At 39.8% G+C, this 19,061-nt stretch overlaps 1 protein-coding gene across 5 annotated transcripts in view; it reads right to left on the reverse strand.

The window, feature by feature from the left end:
- Positions 1–10,534: 10,534 nt before the first annotated feature.
- BCOR (BCL6 corepressor) overlaps positions 10,535–19,061 on the reverse strand; it is a 342,611-nt gene continuing 334,084 nt past the window's right edge. For all 5 annotated transcript variants that reach the window (XM_077480873.1, XM_077480871.1, XM_077480872.1 and 2 more), the window contains 3 exons: positions 17,268–17,345; positions 15,963–16,107; positions 10,535–11,753 (listed from right to left, as the gene is read on the reverse strand). In XM_077480873.1, coding sequence (XP_077336999.1) covers positions 11,462–11,753; positions 15,963–16,107; positions 17,268–17,345 — 515 coding nt within the window. In that variant the 3' untranslated portion in view covers positions 10,535–11,461. The remainder of the gene's footprint in view (positions 11,754–15,962; positions 16,108–17,267; positions 17,346–19,061) is intronic.

The following is a 19,061-nucleotide window of genomic DNA, read 5'->3' on the forward strand; positions in this document are numbered from 1 at the left end:
GTCGTTGCAACTTTTTATCTCGCACAGTATTTGTGCAGCAATTTTTTGAACACTTTTTTGGGGGAAAAAAAACAGTTTTGTGCTTTAAAAAAAACAAAACAGTGAAGTTAGCCCAATGTTTATACATAATGTGAAAGATGAAGTTATGCCGAGTAAACAGATACCTAACATGTCACCCTTCAAAATTGCACATGCTTGTGGAATAGCGCCAAATGTCGCTACTTAAAAATCCCCATAGGCGACGCTTTACATTTTTTTTACTGGTTACATGTTTTGAGTTACAGAGGAGGTCTAGGGCCAGAATTATTTGTCTCACTCTAACGTTCACAGCGTGTGGTTTGAACACCGTTTTTATATGTGGGCAGGACTTACATATGCGTTCGCTTCTGCATGCGAGCACATGAGGACAGGGGCACTTTAAAAAAAAAAATGTATTGTTCAGACCCCACATCTCACCTCTAGGCTGGGAAGCCTGAAATAAAAATCAAAACAAACAAAAAAAGATTCTGGCTTTGATCGTATTGGCGAGTCGGTAGAAGCACCGGAGGGTGGCGGGAGGGGGGGGGGGGATGTCCCTCTCGCCTCCTGTAAGAACGATCAAGCAGCAGAACAGCCACTACGATTCTTATGGTGTAGGGAATCGCCGGCTGAAAAAGCTGATATCTGAATGATGCCTGTAGCTTTTTGTATTACTTATTACTTGTATTGAAGCCCCCCGCATTGGTCCCCGTTCCCTGCTCCGGCTGGCGACATCGCTCCCAGAGTTACTTCTGGGTACCACGGGCTCCTGCGGTGTGATTGGCCGGAGCCACGATGACGTCACTCCCGTGCCGTTGCTTCAGTTTGCTTCAGTGCGCATGTGCTGATGACGTTAGCACATACAAATACAGGGGATATCTCCTAAACCATTCAGGTTTAGGATATATCCAGTGTAGCTACAGGTAAGCCTTATTATAGGCTTACCTGTAGCAAAAAATTTGATTTTTATAATAGCTTACCTGTAAAATTATTTTCTTGGAGTACATCATGGGACACAGGCCATAGTAATTACTACATGGGTATATAGGCCACCTTCAGGTGATGGACACTGGCACACCCAATACAGTAAGTCCACCCCCTATATATAGCCCCTCCCCCTTACCAGGAGTACCTTCGTCTTTGTAGCAAAGCAATATACATAAATCCCAAAAAGAGGGGAGGGACTTCTGTGTCCCGTGATGTACTCCAACAAAAATTATTTTACAGGTAAGCTGTTATAAAAATCCTATTTTCTTTATCGTACATCAGGGGACACAGAGCCATAGTAATTACTACATGGGACATCCCATAGCAATGCTATTTGAGGGGAGGGATACACAACCCGCAGGGTGCCAACAGACTTGAAGACCCATGCTGCTCCTGCAGCACACTGCGCTCAAATGCGATAACCTCATGCCTCTTTACATCCACCTGTTAAAATCTGGTGAACGTATGGACTGAAGACCTAGTTGCGGCCTTACAGGTCTGAGCCATGGAGGCTTGGTGATGCACTGCCCAAGAAGCACTAACCGCTCTGGTAGAATGCGTCTTGACTTGAAAAGGTGGAATTCAATCCTTTAAACCATAGACCTGAATTATAACTTGCCTAATCCATCTAGAAATAGTGGATTTTGACGCTGCCTGTCCTTTCCTAGGACCTTCTGGCAGCACAATTAAGACATCAGTCTTTCGAACCTGAGCAGTCTTCTTTAAATAGACCTTAACTGCTCTCACCACATCAAGACAATGTAGTGACTTTTCTTCCCTAGAACATGGTTTTGGAAAAAATTATGGAAGAACAATATCTTGGTTTAGACAGAAACCTGAAACCACCTTAGGCAGAAAACCTGGATGAGGACACAACACAACCCTGTCCTCATGAATAATAAGAAGATTCTACCATATTGACCCAACATTATTAATAAAAGAGCTACTACCATTAGAGATTCGATTGTAAAATCGGTAGTTGAACCGCCTCCCAAAGCAGCATACACTTTCTTTACTGGAAATGGGATTCTACCCCTGCAGAAACTGCTATGCCTGCTGACATTCACAAAAATTCCAAAAAAAGAGAATAGAATTTATATCTACAAGTACAGGGAAATTCTTTACCATTTGAGATTTTATAGGCTGTCATACTGAGGGAGTCGTATATGTACTACAGTGTAGCTGCAATTTACAACACGTTAGCAGGACTAAGAGAGCCCTGAAAGTGAGGATACAGGAACATGTCCAAAACATTCTAAATGGCTTTCCTAAGCATAATGTATCAAGACATTTTTTACTAGTACATAATAAAGATCCTTCACAACTCCAATTTTGGGGTATAGAAAAGTACAATAGGTCATGAAGGGGAAGTCACAAGGTTAGGGCAATCAGTCAAAAAGAGTCTAAATGGATACACTCACACCTGGGGGTATGAACATAGAGTTTGACCTTAATTGTTTTCTTAGTAATTTTTAATGAATTCATTATTCCTATTGTATATCCACTCTGACGACTGCTTTTAATGTATATATATATAATGTTTTTATATATATTTTTTATATATACTGGTTATTCCTTTTAATATTTATACTATTTTTACTATACTTGTATATACATATGCACTTTATGTTCTATAGGCACTTTTTTGCTTTACTTCTGTGGTGAAACTGATGTAGGCTTGAATGAAATAGAGCTTATTAGGCCACCTATACATTCTAAGGCCTCTGTGGTATATGAATGGACCACTTTTATTATGTATTTTACACCCTTGCTGATTCAGTACATATTAAACATTTATTATCTCTTTTGATTCTCTGTATTATAACATATGCCCATTCTGTATTTATATTGATAGAGCTATTGGCTCAACTTTCTATTTATTAATAATCTTTAGTTACTCTGTTGGAATATATGAGATTTATTTACATAGACTTGGCCCTTTGATTATATGTTGTGTTGACTGAACTACAGGAAAATAGCCACTGTGCACACCGTAAAGATAACCAACAAAATGGCCGCAATGTAAATATAGAACGAACTACAAAAAATGGCCGCTCTATCATTTCCGGTTTCATGTCATATAAACCAGGTCTGTACAACCAATCCAGTTCCCCAGATGAAGACACGTGATGTGTCGTAACGCGTAGGGAGAGGCCGGAATCAGACGCACACCGGAAGTGACGTGAAAAGGCACTAAGAATGCAGATGTTATTGCTTTTTGCTTGCTTTTATATTTTTTATGTAAGAGTCCACCTATTTAGTACTTGAATAAATATTACCTTAGTTTTTTTAAACATACTACACCATTGGAGGCATTCTTTCTCTCTTTGCTGTGGTACTATACTGGAGCAAATTAGGAGAGCTCAGTGGAGGATTTATATATTTGGAGAAGTACCCCTGGTTACAGCAGCAGTGTATGTTAACAAAATAAGGCCCCGATAGGATTCTGTGAAGAGTTCAACTTGCCTATTGATGTGTTTTACTTAATTTTCATAAGGTGAGAGTTTTGTGAGACTAGTGTTCGAAGAGGGAATTCGTGGAGTTATTTTATGGACAATATAATACTGTACATCTGCCCATTTTAGTATCCATGTACTGAGTACAACTTCTCCTAAATTTGGAGTCTCCCCCAACACTTTATACCTTTTGCAGGACATTACATAGTGGTTTCCTCTATTATTTATCTACGCATTTATCTATTTCTCTTTTAAGGGTTTTAAACATTATTCGGACATTTTTGGCACATGTATATATTTCTTTTTCATTGTTTGCACCTTTTTGTGGAGACATCATAATTTTGCACTTTATTTATCCCTTAGTGGATCTTTTCTAATGTCTAATGCCGTGTACACACGAACTGACTTTCTGACAGAATAGGTCTGACGGAATCATTCCGTTGGATAATCCGATTGTGTGTGGGATAATCCGATCGTTTTTCTTCAAAAATTTCCGACGTACCTAGAAATAGAACATGTTTCAAATCTGTCCGATGGACTCAATTCCTATCAGGAAAACCGTTCGCCTGTATGAAAGGGCAGCTATTGGCTATTCAACTTCCTTTTCTAGTCACGACGTACGTCATCACGTTCAAAACGAATGGACTTTAGTCCGTTCGTAAGTGGACAAGTCCATTCGTTCGAAAGTCCATCGAAAGTCAGTCGGGAAGACCGTCTGACCTTTTCTGCTGGAAAGTCTGGTCATGTGTACGCGGCATTACCGCCTGTTTTAACCAGTTCTGGTACTTCAGGGGAAGAAGACAATGTGGAGGCATGACTAGAATTCCCAGCACCTGAGGGCGATGCTTTAGGTGCCTTTTTCAAGGTATTTGCACCATCCTTTTTGGGAGGCATAGTCCTAAGCACAAAAGCAGAGGTACTTAAATAAATGCACTACTTGCTGAGCTACAGTCCAGCAAAAACAAAATGCCGCTATTAAAGCTCAGCCTCATGCTGAGTAAAATGTATTCCACCTCTATTGGGAATGCCTGTATGCAACTCTTACGTGCCACCACCGCTCCTGTGTCCTGTGGATCAGACAACCGCACTCTGCAGACTTAGGCTGAGAAGTCCCCTTGCATGCGCCGTGTGCACCTCGTGGATGCTAAGTCCCACCCACAGCGTTGCACTCCGCCATGCCCACCTCAACCCAACCCGCCCCTTCTCTGTGTTAAAAACATAAAGGAGCTCCCGCTCGCACGTGGGCATCATTCGGGTCTGCTGGACGGTGGACCCAGTGAGGGAGAGGCCGGTTTCATATAAAAACATTAAAAAAACAAAAAATAGGGGAAGCCGCCGCACCCCCGAGGAAGGGGGAGTAGGGTGAAGTACAAGCCATTGTTGTACCCTTCTAGCCCTATTGTTTCCCAGGGGGAAAAGTGCAGTAACTGTCCATCAATTTCCTGATCCAGGAATCCCCCCTGCTGGCCGTGATCACATATACTGTTTAGCTGCTGACACAGAGCTGAACTGAGAGGCAAACATAAAAAGGTATGTGTATTTGCTCCCTCTAGTGGAGACATTAGGCATGGCAACATTTTACTCAAGGAAGAAAAGACCATAGGTGGACAGTTCCAAGGCTTCTTCCCTTACCTTACCTTATCCTCGCTGCAGGATTTCTGCTGACACCAGACAGATCCACCTTCACATGAGCATGACCAAAGCACTGGGTCCCGGGGTCCAGCCCTCCAAAAGAGAGGCATTACAGGCAAAACCTTGTTCTTCTTATGTGAGGCCCGGGTACCAACCTGCTGATTAGAGTGTTCTGGCGGGAAGGGGGGGGGGGTCCTCCCCCTGCCAGAACACAACAGCTCAGCAGGGGAGATCACAGTACTAACCTCGCATGGTTAGTACAGCAGCTCCCGACTGGAGCTGTCAGTTTTTTTTTCTTGCACAAAAAAAAATTTAGTGTGTACCCCAGGCTTTACACTGCCAATACTTTGTGAACTTACAGTATGTAGGTGCATGCCTACTACAACAAACAGTTTTGGTTATACGTAGCTTATATGTGGTCTAGTAAACTTTGTGAATCTGCCTCCTCATAGAAAGAGTGTTTGCTAAGGACTAAGCTACACAGGCAATATTAATCCCTTGTTACACTTGCTGGCAGTTGCCTCATTAAGGCCACACCATAGAATTTTAGTACCTCAATTATGCTGCAAAATAGCCAGCCATTAATTAATAAAACTAATGGAACAAAGGGTACTTTGTGTGGTAAGCTACACAAGTGGCACGTAGCTACATTTGGGGTAAGCAATCACACCTGATTGGAGCATTGCACAACCATACACATAGCTACAAAATGTTACTCGTCTTCCAGACATGCTCAGAAAGACATTTGTCCCATTTGCTTAGCGATCAATTCCTACGTCTAGTAATTAATGCTTACCTAAATCCAAAAGAAACAATTGACAGTGCTGCAGCTTACCCGACCTTAGATGTAATGGCTGCATTTTTTTTTTAACTCAATTATCCTGTCATTAACTTGCTTCCTGTCCTAGGGTGACAACAGTACTGAGCAGCATTGTCAACCTAGGACCGGGAGTGCGTTGGAACTACATAACACCTTCTTCTTTTCATCATAACAGGGGAAGGTGTGTTGTAGTTGACTGAGATGATAAGGAAAGATGCTGAGGTCAATGGACAATCCAGAGGCACAGAGTACAAAAAGTTATCAGCTCACAAAACACTTTTAATAATAGGTTCCCACCTATGCATTTTTTAGTGCGTTTGCAGAAACGCACTACAGTCCACACGTTCATATCTATGCATTTTGAAGCCGGTACGCTTTTATAGTCCATAAAACATCAAAATCCAAAATAAGTGACAAAGTGAAATGTCTTGAAATAATGAAGTGACTTGTGTGAGTTGACTGCAGAAATCCACCACTATATGGAGAGAGGCTTACCGCTCTGGTGTACATTGGAGTTTGGAAGTTGCCACATATTTCTTTGGGTGTGTTTATACCAACAAGCACGCGAGACTCATTAGGTATATGCCTAGTTGGGTCCAAAGTATCTGGTAAGCCTCTCTCCATATGGTGGTGGATTTCTGCAGTCAACTCACACAAATTACTTCATTATTTCAAAACATTTCACTTTGTCACTTATTTTGGATTTTGATGTTTTATGGACTATAATATGTCTAGTTAGACTCATGTGTTTATATGATTTGTATTGCACTGTTGTTTTAGTTTTTATATTATTTGTACAGTGGGGATACACATGGATTTTTTCACAATTTTATTAGATATATAGTTTCATGATATAATATGTGATGCAAGTTGCTTTATATCATATATATACTGATCACTATTGATTTATTACAATCCATTTGCCACTTGGATTGTCCCTTTTGGGTTGATTTGAATATTATTCATAGTCTTTAGCACTGCACTATATTTTTACATTATTTTGTTTTAATTTTGCAGTGAGCCTGCTGTGCTGGTAGCTAACATTATCTAGGCAGCGCGTTTTTTTTGTTATACCACACTTTATCAATTGGTGAGACTGCGTCTCTGGACACCTGCAATCGGCAAACGGCTGGCGCGATGTGGAAGCCCTTTATAGCTCTATTCCGAACGATAAGGGCCTGGCCTGCATCCGACGAGTTCTATCAGAGAAGAGCCAATTTGATCATAAATTCAACGATTTTATCATTGACGCATTAAGCTTCGTCCTAGGTCATAATTACTTTACTTTAAATAGTTCCCACTACCTCCAGGTCCAGGGCCTAGAGATGGGGACTTGTTGTGCCCCATCCTACGCCAATTTGTACCTGGGGGAGTGAGAGCGAATGATTAGTACCTCGGATGAATTGGCCTCATTATATAACCATGTGACCTTGTGGTTTCGTTTTATCGACAATATCTTCCTAGTCTGGAATGGATCTGATGAGCTGTTACATACTTTTATACAGGCCTTGAACCCCTTTCATTATAGTTTCACCATGTCCTGTGACCCAGCCAAAATTTAGTATTTAGATATAAATATCCACAAAGATAAGGAGGGTAGGTTGTTAAGTAGTCTTTACCGCAAACCCCCCGCAGGCAATGGCATACTACACGCCACTAGCTTCAATCCTAGAAGCTTGGTTAACTCAATTCCCTTTGGACAGTATCTCCATATGAGGTGAAACTGTTCAAACCATTCAAAGACGAAGCAGATAAACTGAAAGTGAGATTACAAGCTCGGAGGTACTCTAATAAATGCCTTAAGCAAGCTTTTAAAAAAGCTATTAACAAAAATAGGCAAGAACTACTATACTAGAACTATAGATAAACCTGTTACCAATCACCTAAGAACCATCATTCGTTTCTCCAACCAGCAGGAATGTTTCAAAAAGATTATTAACAAATACTGGCATGTCCTGACACTTGATCCTATAACTGGATCTTGTGTACCTGAACGTCCAGCTTTCACATGTCCGAGAGCCAGATCTCTAATGCCACGTACACACGATGGACTCAAGTCCGACGGACTAAAAATCGGGAAAATCGTTCGTCTGTGTGCTAGTCCGACTGACCAAATATGACGCAAGGGCAGCTATTGGCTACTGGCTATTGAACTTCCTTGTTTAGTTCAGTTTACGTCATCACTTTCAAAACGAACAGACTTTCGAACAGACTTAGTCCGGTCATGTATGGCCAAGTCCGCTCATTCAGAAAGTCCGTTGGGAAGACCGTCGGACCTAGTCCGTCAAAGTCCAATCGTGTGTATGCAGCATAAGAGATGTACTGGTCTCGAACAAGTTTAGACAGGGTGGGAGGGATCCTTGTAAAAGGCCTAGTGCATTCACCTGTGGGGGATGTGGGCATTGTCAATATATGAATACCTCTACGTGCCCAGATCTCCCAAATAGAACTCGATTTGTTCCTAGACATTTTGCCAATTGTCACACTCAAGGCTTTGTGTATCTACTCCAATGTGACGGCTCTTGTTTTTATGTGCGTAAGACCAAAATGGAATTTTGGCAGAGAGCATACCGACATATTCAAGTATGCGATCCTGTAACCCAGATCTGCCATTGGGACGTCATGTCACTCTTTTCCATGGTGGCCCTTTCCTGCGAGTAAAATTTCTAATACTGGGCCGTGTTCACCCAGGCCTTAGGTGCAGGAACTGGAATAAGACACTTCTGAAGCAGGACCAGAGTTGGATTTTTATACTCAACGCCACCATTTTCCCCCGGCCTTAAGGAGATGATTTCCTTAAAGTCCTTTTTAGAGGGATTTGTCTTGGGTGGGCCAGAGAATTAATAAATAGCCATACAGGCATTCTTCACACTCCTTTTCTTCTCTTAGTTCCCCTTCCCTTTCCTTTGCCCTTGAATCTGCTTATCAATTTGTGATTTTTGAATTTTTGTTATTGTTGCTATATTTGATATATATATATATATATCCGTGTCAATAAACAATGGTTTTGTTGTGGATTGAATTGCTACACTGAATATGGCATGCAACATAAATATTATTTATACAGATCATGTGTTGTGTCATAAATACAAATGAACGAATATTTGGTTGGTAGATTTCTACCTGTAATTTTTCTTTTCTTTGTTTTTATTAGGCATCTAGATTGTTCACATTGTTAATCTGCCATGGTCCATCAATATGGATTTATCCAATCCAACTCTTTCCAGTGCTGCTTTACTATATATCTCCAGCTTTCTAGTGCCTCGTTGTCATGTCCTTTGTGTTTTTGTCACTTTCACCCCTGTGCTTTTTTATTCGTGCCTCCCATCTGACGCATCCACACCGTATGGTCCACCCCATTCTGGGGCATTGATGGTGGCTTGTTTGGGCTATGACGCCTGGGTAACCATGCGTTTTTTAGCCCTGGTTGCGTCAGTGGGCAAACAGCGCAGCACGCCACCATCATTTGATCGACCGCGGCGTCTGCTTTGATGTCATCTGCGATGGGCGGCGCCGTGGTCCATTGTCACCACGATCGCACACACTTGTGTGGGCGGCCTGGTGCGCCGACACTTCAGGGGGTGGGGAAGGGCCACTTAGGGAGCGTCATGGATTGATCACTCCAGGTGCAGCACTGATTTTAATGCTTGGATAATTTTCTCGGCACCACACCAATGAATACTACATTTGATTCTAGGTTCACTGCTGTCCACCTATCCAGCCAGGCGCCCCCCTCTTTATATTTGGGGCAGTAACTTTGAAGCATGAGAAGCCTTTTTGGCTCCATCCATGGCAAAGTTGCATCTAAATATTAGTGGCCATTTGTATTTTGTGTGGGTCTGTGAAAGAATGTTTGCTTAGCAAAATTCAATCTACAAATTTTAAAGTGATAGGTATGTGTACTTTGATATATTGGTCAACTCTACGGAGTGTTCTTTCACTATGTGCATTGCTTTCTTTTATGCATTCGTTTATAACATTACCCCTTCACTTTTATTGTTGTTTCACATTTAAATCTATGCTGGTTTGTCATCTGTGAGAGCCTGTTTGACGCCTCCTGGGCGTTCCTGTCTCCTTTTTCTACGTTGAGTGTATGATCTCCATTGTTTGAAATGTTTAACACGACGTCAGTACTGATACTAATAATAATATTTATGTCTTTTTATTTTGATGTTTATTTATAATGATTCAGTTGATGAGTCTATTGAATATAGGATATTTTAGAATTATATGTGTAATTATGTCTATATTAACATTGTAGATTGTCTATATTCACCTAGAAGTTCCTAGCCCATTCCCCTGAAGACCCTTACCTCATATGTTGAAACGCGTTGGTTTTTACCTGTCTCCTTGACAGTTAGTTTGAGCCTCTTCCATTTTCTTGGACTGTTTTTTTGTCATTGTGTTTTAATTTTATTCATGTTGTATAATGTCATTTATCTTTTGTAATAAATTTGTACCATTTTACATAATCTTCATTTTCGGAGTGTTCATGGTCCTTTAAAGTCCCACCCTCGAGGAAATTTGTTTTTACATATCGTATTGGGGATGTGGACCTGAACCTCTTCTTTTTTTCACTCAGTTAGTCTAACACCTTTCGTATTTACAATCAAAAAACACGTTGTCCATTTACCAAATGGTTTTATTGCCTTTTTAAGAAAAAGTCTTGTAAAATATAAATACAAAGGCAGGTGGTTTACTTACAAAGTTTAGACACAGATCTCAAAACATTGCACACACATCTCAAGAAATGATTCAGTCTATATACAATTTAGCTGGACCTCAACACTTTATAATACAATTTTAATATTTTACATGAGAAAAACAAAAATAGCTCAAAGTCTTCTTTTGTTTTAAATTAGAGCATAAAACATTTGAACGTATGTATATATTTATATATGTATAGAGGTGTGTGCACACATATATATAAATGCATACGTATATATACACACATATATGCACACACTCAATTTAAGTGTGAAAACTAACATTTCAGAGATCTTAAATTAGAATACAAAAATTCAAACAAATCTCTATGGATAATATATATATATTTATATTTATATATTTAGAACTTTGTTTATATTACAAAACATTGGATCATATCCAACATCGCTTACCAAAAAACAGGTAATTTCTGTAAACATAAAAAAACGTCATGAAGTGCCAACAACTCCTCATAATCTGCATGACTTTCGAGTACAAATTATAAAGTATCTTTCGTGCCTTCAGTGCTTTGTAAAAGTCAAAAGTTTTAATAAAAAAAAAAAAAAAAAAAAAGAAAATTAGATAATATTAAAATAAAAACTTACAAGTAAAAACATAATTACATTTTCCCAAAGCAAATGTGCACTGAACCTTTCAGGACCATAGAAATTTATTTAGAGCTTTTGGAAAAGAACAAAAAAAAAAAAAAGTCCAATATAAGCGAATATATAATAATCTTCTTTTTTACACTTATTTATAGAATAGTGTTCTCTCTCTATAGCACATATTCACAAAATAAGCCTCCATTTTATATTACACTGTTAGGTAAGGGCCTGGCTTCTTAACAGCTGGCATACGACGTGTCTCCTTCAGGATCCAAGCACTCGATGGACGATCCAAGTAATGTTTGCAGTTCACTCATAAATTCCACAAGCTCGAGCAGTTCTTTGCTGTCTGGACTGAAGCCTTCAAGATCGTCTGGAGAGGAAAAGAGCTGGCTTAACGATACTTGCTTGTAGAATTCTGCTTCGGTAATGCTAACTACTTCAAGGTGAGGGTACTCGCTTCGGAATGATTCCGAGGACGTCTTTAAACGCTTGGCCACATCTGACAGAAGCAACCAATTTCTGGGCCTATAAGAAAAAACAAAAACATAAAGATAATGTTCAATGATTATATCAATAATGGTTTCTCTATATTATTAATATACACAAGCCTCACAAGCAGAAACTTCTACAAATAGTATGACATATAAGAACCAGTCACAATTAGGTCCTTTTCTCCTGATGTACAGAGGGTCCTAGAGTAGCTGTTCTATCAACTGCCTGACCTAACACACGATGCACTCAGAAGACTGAGGTTGTTTGTGAGGGCAGGCAGTTGACACAATGGCATCTGTCAGATTTCAGGTGATCTCTGACACCTGGTAAATAGAGAAAAGGGCTATCTGACCATAGACTATTGGAAAAAAAAGTCTAATGGGGAAAGGTTTGGCAACAATTCAAGTTGCAGTATTAGCTAATGGGGTACAGCTGTCAGATCAGTCGATTCAGAAGTAGGCAATCTGTCTAGGTTTTATTTCTGGCACCAATATCTTGGGTATTTTATACAGCAGCCAAATTGTTGCTAAGAATATATTACAGCGTAGTTTATCTCTGGTGTAAAGGTAGTATCTCTGTTACAGTTTAGCTATGATAATATGAGAAATTAATGTTTAGGTTTGGGTTGATGGTTAAGAACTAGAGAAAAGGGATTGACGATTTGGGTTGAGATTTAAAGCTGATGTTCAGTCAAGGTTAAACCTACTCCCACCCCCATTCTAAGACTATTCTATCTACCTTGTGAAAGGAAAGATGCTATACTTACCTATTCTGAAGTCGCTCTGGTTCGGTCACTTGCTCTCTCCAGAGGTGGCTTCAGTGAAAAGGACAGATCACCGTCGACAGCTAAAAATGTCTGTGCAGTGATACCACCCATAGGATTACTATGGGGCATTCTGCGTCAGTTGTCCCTCCTCTACACTGAAGCCAGAGCTGGAACCCAATCATGTGACCAGACTGGAGCAGCTTTAGAATAGGTAAGCATAGCATCTTTCCTTTTACAGAGTACATAGAATAAACTTAGAATGGGGGTAAGAGTAGGTTTAGCCTTAGGCTAGCCATATATTATACAATTTTCCTTTAGATTTACCAAAATCATACAATATAAGGGCCAAACCTATACACTTTCAATTTGTATGCAACCAGGCAGGCCCTTCACTACATAGTTGAAAGTAAATTGAATAAGAAAATTGTATAATGTATGGCCACAGCCTTAGTTAGATTTTGACTGAACTTCCACTTCCAAGGTCAGAATTAGAATGAGGGTTAGGATAAATTGCTTAGGGTTCCAGAAGGGTTCCACCAAAGCATTAGGGGATTAACTACCATACATATTGGGAACAGTGTTATTGGTGCTGCAAATTTATGTGACAAAATAGTTTGTGCCAACATGTTTCTGTAATAGTCAAGAATTGGGAATTCTAAGGATATTGGGGCAGTTGCTGAGGCTGCTCCCTTGATATCCACACCCAAAAATATTTGTTGAGGGGACTATTGCGGTACTAAATAAATCATAAAAGACTTTGTTATAAAAAAAATTACAAAGTAATTTTTTTACAAGTAATTTAATAAGGACAAAAAAATGAAATCCATCAAAACTTTCATATTGCTTTTCATATTGCTAAAATCATATACACCACAATCTATTGAAGAGGGGTACAGAAACGTTTCTGTACCCCTCTTCAATAGAAACCTTACGGGCTTACCCGTCGGTAGTTTATTAAATTGTGGTGTATATGATTTTAGCAATATGAAAGTTTTGATGGATTTCATTTTTTTGTCCTTATTAAATTACTTGTAATTTTTTTTATAACAAAGTCTTTTATGATTTATTTAGTACCGCAATAGTCCCCTCAACAAATATTTTTGGGTGTGGATATCAAGGGAGCAGCCTCAGCAACTGCCCCAATATCCTTAGAATTCCCAATTCTTGACAATTATCAATTGGGATGATGGTACTGTTATATGTATTACGTATATTTTGTATTCGAGGCTATACTCAGTCTATGGCTATGTTTCTGTAATAAACAGCTGCAACGGTTTGTAAATAGTAGAAAATCAATGTATTGCACAAAAGATGCATCTCCAAACTGATATTGCCACTATCATCTCAGACATGGTAAAACAAAAGTGTTTATACATCTAGATAAAATGTAGGAAACACTATTCTACTAAATACAGAACCAGCATAGCTAGTTTACAGATGTGAGAATCCATATGTGAACATTTTTGCTACCTGTTCCTTTAATGCTGGCCATACACTCTATAAAAAAAATCAGCTGAAATTCAGGTCATTTAGACAATTCGTTCATTTTTAGGCCAGTTAATGAGCACAAATTGGTAATCGGTTGGGACGTTTTTGAGCCGAAAAAATGAAGGACAAGTTTGGACATTTTCTGCCGAACGAGCAATAAATTGAAAGTTTAACCTGTTTGCCATCCAAACCATTTGCACAAGGTATATGTGAAAAAAAAGAACAAAAAATTTATTAATTTTTGTCCACTGAGCAATTTATCGGTCATTACATGATGGCACTATCCTTTGCTATTGTTTTTTCGAAAATGGGGTCAAAGATTTTTCATATAGTGTATGGCCAACATAACAAAAGAAATAACGATTGAAGTCAGTGGGTAATACAGAGCTCTGACCAGCAGAGATTGCTAAAGACATTTTATGGTTCTGGAACTCCACATATATAGAGGCACCCCACTACACTCCACACAAAACTGAAATAAATTTTTTGTCGCAATTCTCTCCAGACACATGGGATCTGACCATCCAGAATCAAGCATCCCCACCACCACCAATCCTACACTCGCATTCACGATGCCATGCATGTTTTACCTCCCATTACCTCAACTGGGCCCATATAAATGGGGTTATCTTTGTTTAAAAAATAAATCCTTGGGCAAACAACGTTTACTGATCGAAAATTAGAACAGGGTGTGAGAAGTAGGGCAAACAAAAGTGTGGCTCCTAAGGTGGCATCCCACAGCCTTATTTCATTGTTTTCAATGGAAGTATCCACGGCTCAAGGTAAATAAGAAACAAAAGTGAAGGGGGAAAAAAAAAAGAAGACTGCACACTGAGAAGCCCTTTAGAAAGGCAATTACTAATCAGATTCCACACAAAAGATGACTAATCTTTGCTGCTGGCAAGATGAGATTTGTCTAAGGAAGCCAATTAAAGTATTTAGGATATTGCAAAATGTTTTATAGGGGCTTGAAGACACTGAGAACATTACAATACAGTCAGAGATCCTGCATAACAGCACTTTCTGCAATCAAGCCTAGTAGGATCCACAACCAGCAAATCGTGTTCACTGACAAAATTACTCCCAAGTACCAGAAAGCCATTCACAAACAACTTGGGGAGAAACAAGAACAAAGCTTATACACCATAGACTTTCAATTGATTAACCTTTAATTAGCAGAACAAGGACATCAGACTGCAAAGGAAATTTGTACACACTACAAAATGGAATGGACAACACACTGTAATTACGCAAGGTTGTGAAAGCGAATAGACCTTAATCTAACTAGCAGATAACACAAAGCATCTTAAATGCGTATCTTGCAGCTTATTATACACGGAATATCACAAAAGTGCCATAACATTTTACCCTTAATGAGATAATAAAGCATGAAAGAGGAGCGACTCAAAAATGGTCTCTGCTTAATTGTGCCGTGAACAAACGGACGGCTATACTATATATAAAATTTGTGAGAAATAGTCATGTTTCATTGCTGCTAAATTGCTGGCAGTAACATATAACCCTCAGTCATGTGTATTCAAACCCATGGCAACAAACCTGGCTCACACTGCTATATGCATTCAATCAGTCACTAACAAAATGGAAAGCAGGTTATATGTAGGCATGCCAATTTTTCCATGCCATACCTACCTTTTTTGTCTAGCCTGACCTTTGTTGGGACCTGAAATGCATTGAGTTTTTTTTTCCCATTTCCTAAGGCTGGATTTACACCTATGCAGTTTTAGTGCTTTTTGCACTTTGCAGATTTGCACTAGAGTCCATTTAACATGGTTTCCTATGGAACACGATCTGTAGTGCAAATCTCCAAAATACAAAAAGCACAAAAAATGCATAGGTGTGAATTCAGCCTTAAGGATGTACACGCCAAAACACCAAATAAAAATCCTCAAGACAATATAAGCCTTTGGCAAACCAGAATTATTCTCTTCAAACCTATGAACTACTAAATCTTAAAGACGTTAACTTACCCTTGTGAAAGGGAGACTTGGACATTGTAGCAAGGCAGAAGAGGATTGTCCGAGAACTCAAATTCAAAGGCATCTACACAGTCATCCTCATCATCTGGACCCGGAGGATTAGCCAGGACATCAAACCCACTTTCCTCTTTTGGATCTACGAGAGAGTGAGAGAGAATTGCGTTAATGGGATCAAACCAAAACATACACATTCTTCACTTTCAGATTGGAAATGTGTAAAAGTGGTCATAACATGACCCTTATTATAGCTCCACAGATTACATATATGCTTATGGGTTTTTTTTATGTCTGAATTAAAGTGTACCTGTCGTGCATAGTGGAGCCCAGGGGAAGGCAACCTTAACCATCTCAATACAGGGCATTTACCCCCCCCCCCCTTCCTGCCCAGGCCATTTTTCAGCTTTCAACGCTGTCACACTTTGAATGACAATTAAGCGGTCATGCTACACTGTAAGCATGTGAAATTTTTTTATAATTTTATTCACACAAATAGAGCTTTCTTTTGGTGGTATTTAATCACTCCTGGGTTTAGTTTATTTTTTCCTAAAAAAACAAAAAACAAACAAGACAAAAAATTTTGAAAAAAATAAAAAATAAAAAGTTCTTCTTAGTTTCTGTCAGTATATTTTGTAAATGACTAAATTTGTCTCCTTCACTGATGGGCGCTTATGAGGCAGCACTGATGAGGTGGCATGAATATGCTGCACTTATGGGCACTGATATGTGGCACTGGGCACAGGTAGGCGGCACTGGTGGCCATAGATAGGCTGTGTTCTGTCGAGAAGTGCCCCCCATTGAATAGTGCCCACACACAAAAAAGGTTTTTCCATTTTCTTGCAGTTTGTGTTATTTTATGTGACAGAAGGCACACAAAGTACCTAAAGCTGTAGCAATGTTAGTAATTCATATTGGATTACTCAGCTAAATATTGCTTCGGCCACAAATGCCTTCTAAAAATAAAGTCTCAAGTGCAAAGTCACAGGAATAAAGAAACTCAACAAAAAAGGATTGTTCTCTTTCCTTCCTCCATCAGTTAAAAGTGAATTACAGAAAACCACTTTAGACCCGCTAAACGTAGGTCAAACAACATGAAGTATATAATGTTCTGGTAATGGCCTTTCTAAACTGTGTTCAGTATCTTTGATTTGTTAGTAACTTGGGAGGATTTATCCTCAACGGAAGCCGGGTAGGACAGAGATCGATGGACTACCCATAAATCAGGCACGCGTATAAACACAGTTTTGTGACACTGGCACTCCAAATATGAAATAGTTAAGAGCTGCTGTTTATACTCACCACAGACAGAGCTGCCATAGAAATCCCAGGAAAGTCCAGGGTCGTCTCCATTTCGCCCTTGTAAGTCTGTTAAATATTCTAGATGAAAAAAAAAAAAGAAGAGTAAATAATCTGAAATGCATTAATCCACATTATTTCATATCATTACAGCAACTGCCTTTGTCAGAGATAAATTGTGTATATTATATACACACACAAATATATACACTTATTTTGAGGGATAGATCCGTATCTTTAGCTATTGTCATATAAACTTTTAATGTTGTAAAAAGTTTTCTATTGATCTGATGAAAAGAAATTTTATACAAACAGCCTGTGTAATAATGCAACTCGAACAATCTTTTTTTCAAGTAGGTATTTAGTATGTTTATGTTCACAGGTAGTCTATTAAGGCCCCTTTCACACATGCGGACGATATGTCCGTATTTCATCCATCCGTTTGCGGATGAAATACGGACATACATTCATCCCTATGGGCATCCGCAGACACCCGATTTCGTCCGCCTCCGCAACAGTCCGATTCTGCAGACGGAGGAAAATCCTATTTTTCTATCCGTCTGCAGAGCGGATCGGACGAACATGGACAGAGGGTCCGTGCTCATCCGATCCCCATAGAGGAGAGCGGAGAGCTGACAGGGCGGTCCCTGCACAGTGTGCGGAGACCGCCCTGTCCGCAGCCGGCTCAGCGGGGACAACGGAGGGATCCCCGCTGAGCGAGCGGATCTTCACGGGGCGGATCATTACTGATCCGCCCCGTGTGAAAGAGGCCTTACTCTGCTTAGAACATAAAGTGAAAGTTTGGGTTACTTAAAAAAAAATTAACATACAGTACATACTCATCTCCATGCTGCAGCACTGGTGTGATGCTGCAAGCTGCCACTAAGCCAGAGAACTGAGCAATCACATGACTGCTTATCACTCAGTTCTTGGTCTTCCTGGAGCAGAGAGTGGTGACTGTCAGTCACCACTCTCTGCTCTGCCCCTCCAGCGCTCACTGGAGCACTGGGCTGGGGTGGAGGCAGACACAGCAGGCATCAGCTCTCATCCACATGCTGACAGCCAAAGCCAGCTGTCAATCAGGCAGCTGAGAGGATCCCAGCAACTTGGTTGGGATCCTCCAGAGCATGCAGAAGCTCTGTGACATCACAGCTTTAGCCCACTCTCAGCTGATTTGCATCACAGGAGAGGGAAAATAAGTGTGCTGCCATTATTTATAAGAGAACAATGGGCAAAAGCGTGACTATACTTCTCTTTTAACACTTTTGTTATTTAACTCCATCTATGAATTGAAATGGGCATTTGCTGTATTAATACAAGTAAAATATAGGCAGTTAATAGGTTTTCAGAAGTGCACAAGATTTATTAAGTGTACATTAAGTGGTATGGCTTTAGCCTGAATGAGTACTGCTAGCATTTCTTTTGGTTGCAGGTAGACATTTCAGTGTCAAGTAAGAACCTTAGAAATCAGCATCTATATAGCACTTCATAGTCTAAACAGGCAAGCTTTTGACAGCCGTGGCAGTGCAGGTGTCATGTGACAGCACGAGAGCTATTAAACCAGGTTTCAATCTGGTCCCCGGGATTTTATTTTTTTAAATATGCGACAGCTAAGATCATACTCTTGCTACCTAATTTAGCTGTCTTTAGCATGGTAGACAGAGGAGAAAAACAACTATCACATCTGCACAGCAAGGCTGCCAGCAACTGTCTCCTGCTGTCTTATAATCAGAAAATGCCCTTGATAAGAGGTAACATGCGAACATTTTCCTCTTAGAGAAGGCGCTTAAAAATACA

The sequence above is a fragment of the Lithobates pipiens genome, unplaced genomic scaffold, assembly GCF_037356315.1.
Source record: "Lithobates pipiens isolate NorthernLeopardFrog02 unplaced genomic scaffold, aLitPip1_a1.2 Scaffold_16, whole genome shotgun sequence".
Classification (NCBI taxonomy): domain Eukaryota; kingdom Metazoa; phylum Chordata; class Amphibia; order Anura; family Ranidae; genus Lithobates; species Lithobates pipiens.